This window comes from Corylus avellana, chromosome ca2, assembly GCF_901000735.1.
Source record: "Corylus avellana chromosome ca2, CavTom2PMs-1.0".
Lineage (NCBI taxonomy): Eukaryota > Viridiplantae > Streptophyta > Magnoliopsida > Fagales > Betulaceae > Corylus > Corylus avellana.
The window spans coordinates 43,995,138-44,006,023 of record NC_081542.1 but is presented as its reverse complement, the minus strand read 5'-3'; the positions used below and the strand labels follow the sequence as shown (position 1 = coordinate 44,006,023).

General features: G+C 34.7%; 1 protein-coding gene across 1 annotated transcript in view; it reads right to left on the bottom strand.

Moving 5' to 3' along the window:
- Positions 1–7,517: 7,517 nt before the first annotated feature.
- The window catches only part of LOC132169896 (ABC transporter G family member 9-like), a 4,401-nt gene continuing 1,032 nt past the window's right edge, over positions 7,518–10,886 (bottom strand). Inside the window, exons 3-5 of the mRNA XM_059580840.1 lie at positions 9,443–10,245; positions 8,342–8,664; positions 7,518–8,174 (exon numbers count right to left, since the gene is read on the bottom strand). Coding sequence (XP_059436823.1) covers positions 7,518–8,174; positions 8,342–8,664; positions 9,443–10,245 — 1,783 coding nt within the window. The remainder of the gene's footprint in view (positions 8,175–8,341; positions 8,665–9,442; positions 10,246–10,886) is intronic.

The following is a 10,886-nucleotide window of genomic DNA, read 5'->3' as shown; positions in this document are numbered from 1 at the left end:
TTCATGATTGCACCTAATCTCTATATTGTGTGATGCTGTGATCCTCGTATGTCAAATGAGTTTGTTTGAAGTTGGACTTTATTCATATTTTATTGGCAAGGTTTATGGAAAGTACTAAATCCTGCAAAGTTCATTTGTTATGTAGGGTAATTGTGCTTGTTTTAGGTTTTTTTCTTTGTTTCTTTTCTCCTTATTTCCGTTTTTCTTCTCCTGTTGATCATAATACAACATTGATATACAATTCATGTGCCTCTTGTCCATTAACTCTCCTTCAAACCTGAATTATGAGAGTGGATTTTTTTTTTCATAAGATTTTACTATAGTAAGTTAGCTTTCACTTTTGTTTTTAATCATTGAACGTAAAATACGATATTAAGTCCTTCTCAAAATAGATAGGCATTTGTAAATGACGTGTACTTTAAGTCTTTAATGAGACAGAACTAATATAACAATTTTTCTAAAATGTTTTTAGGTGAGAAAATGGATTCAATTTCTGTTAACAAAAAAAAAAAAAAAAGAAAAGAAAAAATAGGTAGATCCCAGTTTGAAAAAGGTGGTTTCAAATTAACTAAGGTTTATAAATTAAATAAATTAAATTTTTATTTTTGAAATCTCAGGTAGATCGATTGAGGATATATAATGCAAAAATAAAACTGTCCTACCTACCTAAGGATGGAGTAATTACTACTTAGAGAACTAGCGCAGCCGCTTTTATTATATTTTTTTTTTATTAAATGTGAGGAACTAAACTACTTTTTACTTTCCCATTCAAATAAGCTCCACAATAATTTTTATTATTTTTTTTCTATACTATTTAAATATTCTTTTAAATAAATGCTAGAGGAAAAAGTGAGGAAAAAAAATTATTTTATATTAAAATAATACTAAGAACCAAAGGATACTGTTTCATGCATATAAGTTTTTAGGGGTTTTTCTTACATTAATTAAGGAAAGTGAATAAGATTTAAAGAAGCTGTTAGTAATTAGACCTTAATATACCTACAGTGGAGTTGGTTCATATAAAACCAAGAGTTGTATCTCTTGGAATTCCATAACCAAGAGTTGTGCCTTTTGGTTGGTTATAAATACACATGGGATAGAAGTTAAATCAACAGATTATTCATAATATTATTTCAGAATAAATTTTTTTGAATCTCTCTCAATCCTCTCTTCTATTCTCCATCAAAGAGCATTTAAGCTGTGGGCATATGTGTTTTGTTCTTGTAATAAAACACCACCATTGAGTTTTTTTCAAATCTGTATGTGAGAGGCATCACTATACGTACATTGTAGAACACTTACCAAAGATCCTTATTTGTGGGTTTTAGAAGAAATGTATACACATACAACTCTATGTTTTTATGTTTATGTTTTTCCTACAGAAGTTGATGCTAGTGCTCTTGGTAACAAAATGTCGGTGATGAATACAAGATTATGTCATGATGGAATAGTTAACTAAGGCAATTGATTAAAGGGTTATGTATATTTTGGTGTAATTGGTGGATACGATCTTATTGGCATTATAAATTAAAAAATTACAAGGGATTCGGAATGAAGATTTGTTATGTGGGCTATAAAAAAAATTTAAAGAATACTCCAATAAAGTCATAATCTCAAAGAAGAAGAAAAAAAATCATATTCAAGATAGGATAATCTTGCTGAGAATATCCTGTCTTGTCTTGTTGTAAAATTTTGTGATCTTTTTGTAAGGCAAATTCTTTGACCACCATCGACAAGAATGAAGGTGAAAGGTAAAGATAACAACAATTATATGATTTTTGTTTTCTTTGTACAAATGGGGTTCATGCCCAACAAAATAGGGACCATATACGTGTGGTGTAATTAATCGGATTCTTTTTTTCTTTTTTTTTCAACAATTGATTTCATAAAATAAATTAAAAAATGGTAAGTACTAGGGACCATATGCCTACCACCTACTATGTGGACATGGACCAATTCTAAAGCAAATAAAGAGAGAGAGAGAGAGAGAGAGAGAGAGATGAATGGAAGCATTATAATGAAAATTACATAAACAAATATATAGAAACTTAAAGTCGTATGTACCATATATACATATATATATATATATATATATATATATATATATAATTGTCTCTTTTCATTTGTTCACATTATTCTTGAAAAAAAGATGCTATACACTGTATTCTTATAAGGTGATAAGAGTGTAGAAGTCATTGAATCAGCTTTTAAAAAAAAAATATCTAACGACAATATATAAACCATGCTACTTGCTAGCATAGTAAAATAAAAATAGAATAAAAGTATGGTGTATATTATTACTCGTCTTCTTGAACAGGACAAACCAGTGCTGTCAAAATTTATCCCACTTGCTATAGCCTACGTTGTCTTCTAATTAATTGCTTTAATTTAGATACTCCGTTGTAATAGACGGATGTAGAGACGTGGATAAGGACCTTTAGTGTTCGAGATAAATTAACGGTGAAAATTGCAAAATTGAGAAGAATATTATTGAACTCCTGTTTTGCAGAGAGCAAAACAATGTTGAACTCTTCTTCAGAGGTTTTAACTGAATTTTGACTATTTGACGATCTCTTTCAAGGGCTAAGAAAATGCTCAACTCCTCTCTATCAAGACTTTAACTCAACCCGACCTCATCTTGACCCATCTTTTGACCCAAGGTTCCGGCTTGACTCGACTCTCTCCCAACCCATCCCTGTTGGCATCCACATCTAGAAGTATAAATCAAAACCCCATATTCATTTATTAATTAATTTATTTTTTCTGTGGTTGTGCTTGTAAATGTCTGCTACCTAGCCTAAAGTTGTGATCCGGTGGCTTGGCGCTATACATCTTTGGAATTTCGCACAACCTTAATTCTCTACCAATCATTGTGTGCCTTCATGGTAGTGCCTGCTGTCATAGCATTAAGATTCTCTTCTCATTTCTTCTATTCTCTTCTTATGAATCCAATTGTATTTGTAGGATCTTCGTCTGTGTTGTCTTTTTCTCTCTCTCTTTTTTTTTATTTTTTTTATTTTTTTTATTTTTTTTATTTTTTCAAATTAAGGTTTTTAGCCAATCACAAAATGAATGGCCAGCTTGATCATTTCATTTCATGGTGATCAGCTAGATATTAGTTGAATGTTGTTTTCCATAGCTAGGCATAAGCTGGCACAACAACTTTGTGGCAGTACGCCAAATATGCTTTTAAAAGCACATGGGAGACGTTTACCCAAAACCCTAATTAAGCAAATATCTCCCATAATCCATTTTAAACCGGAGTTGGGCGTGTTTTCGGCAATAAAATTTTTTATTGTAAGCACCAAATTAAAAACATATAGGTGGTTTTTGATACCAACTCCAATCATCACAATAGGAAAAAAAATATATATATATGTAGAATTGGGCCCATATATATTAAATCCTTTGTTAAAAATATTTGTTTTCTCTTATGAAAATAAAAATAATGATAAAACACTCAAAAAAAACACAACCCATTTTCACATTTATCTCACTTCGACAAACTGAAGCCACCCCGATTCAAATCGGGGGTGGCCTCGAGCCGAAGATTCGTAAAATCGCCGAGTATCCAACGTTAGCCATGCACGTGGGGTTGATCGAGGGGCTGTAAGGCAACTTGGTCCAAATTAAGTTGATGCATGTTAAGGTGATGATTGCTTGTGATGATGGTAGCAATACCCATAATCATACATACATGCGCGCATCTTTCTTTCATATGTGTCGGAATCCGCAAATTGTTGAAGAATAAGGATGGGACATCATATGACCACCCACTTCCTTTCAAGGGATCTCTAATCAAAGAACTTGCTTATATTCCTTCGGATTAATTAATTACTACGTCAAAATTTAAGAACCTTTTTACTTTTACAATAGATGATAAGTATCAATTATCACAACTATTTGTGCATTAATTTTCCTCTCGAACAATAAAGATGGAGGAGACAGAATAAATCTGCTGCTTGTTAGTTTTTTTTTTTTTTTTTTTTGGGTGTTTTTTTCATTGTAAAATTGTTATTGCTTTTTTGTCTTTCTATTTTCGTTATTTGCTTTTATTTTCTGTGTTTTGTGTTTTGTGTTTTTTTTTTTTTTTTTTGGTTTTGTGGGTTTTAGTCTCATTGTGTTATTGTGGTTTGATTTTGTTGCGGAGACTATGCTATCAGAGACTCTTCATCGGCTCATGTTTTGGATTTTGACAGTGCATTTCTCGCTTTAACTTCCTTTCCAGGGTTGTTGTAGTTTCTTAGCAAGGGTTTAGATAGGTTTGCCCATGTCCGCTCCCATGTCTGCTTTCCTTTTGTTCCAGTGACTGTTTTATGCAACCCTTTAGAGAGAATCAAGTAACGTGTTTGGCCTATTATTCTATTTCTACACTATTATTTTCGCTTAGAGTTTGTGGAACCAACCCACCACTTTTTGAGTGTTTTGATTCAATATAATCATTTTCCTAATTTGATTAAAATAAAATAAAATAAAAAATTACAAAAGACGATATATAGCTACAAGTAATTAAGTAAGTGATATTTATCAAGATTTTGTAGCTACTATTTATTAAAAAAAAAAAAAAATCCTTGTCTTATATATATATATACATGTAAGAAAAGAGATTATTATTATTTTTTGGTTCGAACATAAGAGAAAGCGATAATTGGCATCATGCAGTTCTGATCACAAATGGGCGTCTTAATCGAAATTCAGAAACATGTGGGTCTAGCTAGAAACTAATGACTAGCATTTATAAAAAAAGGCAGACAATTATGATGGATTCTTGACTTGGGTTTGTATAGGTTTCGAAATATGATAGGTATGTCGTACGTATTGCTCAACAATCAACTAACATATGTCACAACAAAAATGGCCATGTACTTAGACTTGATATTGTTTGATTATTAATTAATTAAACAATTAAATTCATCATTTTTAATAATCTTAAGTTTTTGGGACAAAAAATTGTCATTGAAGATGGTATCAAAGCCACACGCCATGAATTCGATCGAACCCAAACTCTACAATTTATCCTCAATTTTTAGTTAATTTTTTTAATACTTTCAAATCACATATTAATGCGTGTCAACAAGTTTTAATCGAGTGAGAATGTGTTCTTCTACAATAATAATTTATAGCAGCCGCCGGCCTGGTGATGGGGTAAAGTTGGGCTCAAACTTTCGAGGTTCTGGATAAAGGAATGTTGGATATGTACGGCCCAGCAGACCACTTAGTAAAAGATCATGGGCCCCTTGCAAACGAGGATCTTTGACAATTTAGACATGTCCTGGCTGTGGCATGCATTTCGGACCCATGTATTTGTGGTCTGCATAAAGAAGAGAAGGAGGAGACAGAAAATAAGCACCCAACAGCATTAGAGGAAGTGGGTCGGCATGGGCGTGGGCGTGAACAAAATAAGGTCAGTTAATCACAGTACATATTTTGTCATGGTTTCCATATTTGTGTAAACATAAGCACATGGACACACATTGTCTTTCACGGGCTATAATTATGTTCACAAGGACCCCAAGTCACCTACTATTTTCTTTTTCTTCCAAAAAATTAAGGCCATTGAAGCATGCCTCTGATGGGATGCTTTGGCCTCTCACTTTGAAGGTCAAAAACTCCACCAACATAGAACAAGACTAGTTGAGTACGGTTGGTCAGAATGAAATCAAGTAGAGAAATGATACGAAATATCATAGAATATATTTGGTCAGTGTGACAAATAAACGCAATAGAATCAAGTGGTGATATAAAGGCCAACAAGAAAGAAAGGTATCCAAAACATATTTGAATATGTTATAACATCTTCCTTCAAACTCAATAGGGGTAATGTAGAAGTCAACTTGAGTTTGAAAAGTACAAGATCACATAAATGTTTCGACACATCAGCCATCTGATTAGCATATTTTATAGTATAGAGGTGGAGAGTTTCTTGCAAGAGATGGTGGCGCACGAAATAATAGTCGATGTTGATGGGTTTGGTGCGTTCGTGGAAGACATTAATATGGGCAATTTGAACTGCATTCTGGTTGTTACGTATATAGGAGATCGATCTGAAGCGTTAGTTGCTCAAAATTTGACATTTGTCTCGATGGGACTAACAACAATTTTACAGGCAGTAAGTTCAGCTTGTGAGAGAAGATCCAAAGCATATTTAGCTTGAAAGATAGTAACCATCGGAATCAAGAGACACTTCCCATATAAGAAAGTAGCTAAGAGAGCCCAAATCCTTAATCTCAAATTATTGGTTCAGGATTTTTTGAAGCTCACGAATGCCAATAGTATCATTGCTGGTAAAAGAAAAATAAAACCAGAATTTGATCTTCAAATAATAAGTGCACAATAATAGGAGCTAGAGATAAACTCAGTGTGTCTATTTTTTTTTTTTTCCGACATCTCCGTACAAAGGGAGGGAGGATGAGAACTAATGACATTCACTTTATAAAATATTGTTAGTTCTTGTGTTGGCTTAATTCAGTTCCAAAATACAAAGACTACTGTTCACAGGCTCAAACACTAATATAGAATGCTCAGAATCCAATCTTCACCGTTCATAATATAGATTCATGTGTTATGAACGTCCATGCAAAATTTCAGCTCAATCGGACCACAAACGCTCCTCAATCGGAGTTGTTGATCAAAACTGGATAGCATTTCTAGAATGCTGTTTCACCCGGTCCGGACAGGCCTTCCCTGGGTCCGGACCACATTTCCAGAAACTCCATTTTTGCTCCGTAAGGCCGTGTCCGGACAGCCCATTAACCTGTCCGGACACCTCGTACCTATTATGCCCAAAAATGTGTTTTTAGTGAGCCTAGGTCTAGGGTTTGATATACTGATATATATACATCATTATAGAAGAAAGAGACACGAATTTTCACCCTCAGAGAGTTCGTCGGAGGCTGTGCTAAGAGAGATCATATGTGGTGAGCGTTAAATTGAATCTCTTAGAGTTTTAGTTATTCCTTTGATAAATCTATATTTGAGAAGTCTATCGGAAGGGTCCGGTAAATGAGAATTACGTTGAAGAAGATTGTGAGCAAGGAGACGAGTTGTAGGCTTGTCGATCTTACAGAGCCAAGGTCTTACAAAGGCTTGTAAGTGTTCCTAATGTCTGTAATTTTTAGATAATCTTTTGATAGTGATTTTCTGGGTTTGGCTGCTCCGGAGAGGTTTTACTTTTAGATCAGTTTCTAAAAGGTTTCCTCTTCGTAACCAAAATATCTGTGTCTACCTCTTTATTGCTTTATATATTTTGGGTGATTGAATTGTTTATTGCTTTATAGTATTAATTCCCCATAAATTGTGATAAACAAGTTTTTGGAGTCGGTATAGCGTTTTTCAAACATAGTTCTTAGCCGATTAAGCTACCACTTGAAAACCAATATGTGTCTAATTAAACCATATAGAAGTATGTTTAAATCACAATTACAACTATATATGCCATGATTGGTGATTATGAAGGGTGGGAAGAAAGTAGAGAAAATGAAGCTCTTACATTCCTTTTGCTAGGTAGATGATGCGACTTATTTATGTATCATGCCCACCTTCATGAGAGCAAAATATGCCATAACTCTATAACCAATTAGCATTATGCCCAATGCAACAACAGATAAACCTTGCTTGTCAAGCCCAACATACTTAACAATAGGAAAGTTCCCCACCAAACAAGGGTGATTTGAAGCACATGGATAGGTGTCATCGGCCTTGTATTGCGACCCCAACAAGAGCTTGTATATGTAGAGGCTAAAAGATCCATGCTTAATCCAAGATATGAAAGCTGGAAAACTTTGAATAAAGTAGCCACAAGGCAGAAGAAATGCGATCATGATTACAGATCCCAATGTGATAGCTGATTTCTGATTCATTACCAATGCACCAATTGCAAGCCCAAGGCCTTGTGCTACCAAAACATTGAGTAGAACAACAGATAAGGTGTAGAAGAAGTTGATGGCAGTGGCTTTCAGCCCTCCCATCCAATAGGTAATGGTGACAAAGAGGGTTGGGAGGGTGAGCTCCATTGGAAGATCAGCAACTGTTCTAGCCATAAAGTAAGATGACAGCCTATACATGCCAGAAGATCTTTCCTTTATTAGCATCCTGCGCTCATGAGGAAAAATAGAAATTGCCTGGATGAGTGGTAGCAGTCCCCAAATTTGACTATAGAAGAAAAGAAGTCCAACCTACATGAACAACACAAGCAACTGTAGTAAAAAGCCTTGTGATGGAGATATATTATTTACAAATTTTGTATTGAATTCGTGTCGAGTTCGTGGGTTGTGAGGAAAAACATGCGACACCATAAATTATATGTTCAAATTATAGAGAAGAGAAAGAATGCATCTGATACCCGGTCTTGGATGTTAGCAGGGCCTGATTGCCACCATAGAAGACCTGCAAAAAATGCAAGGACCAAAACCCGAGCAACTCTGGGGGATGAAAAGGACTCATAACTCCTTTCTTTCACACACCTTCTAAGCAACAAGGAGAATTGCTGCAACCAAGTCGTGCTCCATCTGCCCAACTTATTGCCTTCAGAAGCAATCTGAAATTCATTGCCCGAATCCTGCAGAAGCTCTGCTTTCACTTTGTGGGCAAGATTACTCTTATAACCCGATGCTAAAGCTTTCTTTACAGCTGCTCGGTCCTCTTGTGCATCCCCAGAAGATATACCTGCTCATCTATATGATGGTTTACTAAGAGTAATTAACTGATACCATGACATGAAAACATATTTGTAAGTTACCATCAATTTCTGAAGTCATGTCCAAATTTTGCCAATAAACGAACAAAATTTGTCATTTATTACTCTATAGTATCTCTTCTACTAGTTGAATCTTTTAGATTTGAACCAGCTCTCATTTGTACTTCTGTTCTTAGTAATGAAATTGGTTTGCTTAGGGAAAAAAAAAATTACACCTTAATACTTTCCTGTTATTGTCAAGAACTGAAAATGACAGTAATGCCAATAAGACCAATGCTCAACATGCAGAAAATCTCATAAAATTCTAAGACTATAGGCATCTCTATGGTATGCTCCATCCGTCCTTAGATCATTCTTAATTAAAAACGAAAAAGAAATTAAGGGTAGATTAAGCATGCCATGTTAGGTAAGTATTTTGAGAGAATGACCGCATAATGCAAAATAGCAATTCTCAGTAAATGTTTAGTTAAAGAATATATATTTTTTATTTTAGCTACTAATTTTTTCAAATCATTTATATTTAGATCAACAATTTAGCTATTTACTTTCACTTTTCCCAAAGAAGAGAGCAAATCATATTGATTTTTTAATTAATACAAATTATCCATTGTTTAGCTACAGCTAAGCAAATCCTTAATTATTTTGATTAGCCGGATGCGAGGTTTTTTTTTGGTCAGATTTTATTTGCTATATAACCAGCTAAAATAACCTTTTAGCTATTTTGGCTAGCTAAATGTGAGTGCATACCATTTGAAAGATCTAACAGGAAATCTGCAGGATTCATATCTCTTAATGGAGCATATCCCAAGCTGGAGAAGTACTCCATGGCACATTCCCCCTTCCCAAAATAAAGACAAGTGCCTTGTGATAACAGTAACACCTTATCAAACATATAAAATAGCCTACTAGAAGGCTGGTGTATAGTCATCACCACTGTCCGCCCACCTCTAGCCAGTTCCCATAAAGTCAGCACAATTCTCTTAGCCACGGTTGAGTCCAGACCAGTTGTTGGCTCATCAAGAAACACTAGACTTGGATTCATAAGCAGTTCTTGCCCTATGCTCACCCTCTTCCTTTCTCCCCTTGAAATCCCTCTAACAATTTTCCCTCCAATAATGGTGTTCTTGCACTTTGTGAGGCCAAGTTGATCAATCACGGCCTCTGCCCGCGCAACTTTCTCTTCCTTAGTGAGACAGCCGGCCGGCAACCGGAGCAGAGCAGTGAAGACTAGTGTTTCAGTGACAGAGAGGTGTGGAGAGAATACATCATGCTGAGCTACAAATCCAGTGTTTCGCTTCATTGCTGCAGAGAAGGATTTGCCATTGTAGGTTATGCTTCCACTAGTATGTCTAAGCCGGCGTCCCAAAGCAGATAGGAGAGTTGTTTTGCCGCTGCCAGAAGGGCCTAATATGGCTAGCAATTCACCAGGCAACACGGTGCCATTGATCCCTTTTAAGATCACTCTTTCCTCATATTTTATTTTCCTTCTGAACCAACCTCCCCCTTTCATAATTTTGATCTTATGCACAACATCTTCAAACTGCAACAAATTAAGTGCATTAAAACACAAATTGTCCACTTTCAATTTAAAATAAATCGTTCAAATATAAATTAAATGATTCAATACACTTCTTCATTCAATCTTAAGTTTTCGAGACAAGTGATAGTATAAAAAAGTGTCAAAGTTAAAGAACGTGAATTCAAAACTGTGTATGCATGGTCTTCTTGCATCCCCTGCTCCCCCGAGCTTCCCTGATGGGGACGGGAGACATACCCGCCCCCCCAGAGCTTCCTGATGGGGGGACGGGAAGACTATATATACACAACTTCAAAGAGGTGAAGTAGTAAGCTTTTTTTTTTTTTTCTTTTCTTCTTGAAAATGATGCATTTAGATTGATGCCAAGCAGGCCGGCTCAATGTTTTTTGGACCTTAGACAAAATTTTTAAATGGGGCCCTTTTTTTTATTTTTTATTTTTATTTTTATATTTAAATATTAATTAAATAATATTTATTTTAATATTATTATTATATTTAGAGTTCTCATTTTTATTAATACTTACAAAAATAAACACAACAATAAAAAAATTAATTTTTTTTTTTTTTTTTTAATGAATCAATCCAAAAACCGCACCAAATATCTGCTAAGCACATATTCCAAAACTAAAGCACACAAAAGCAAACTAACCAAAA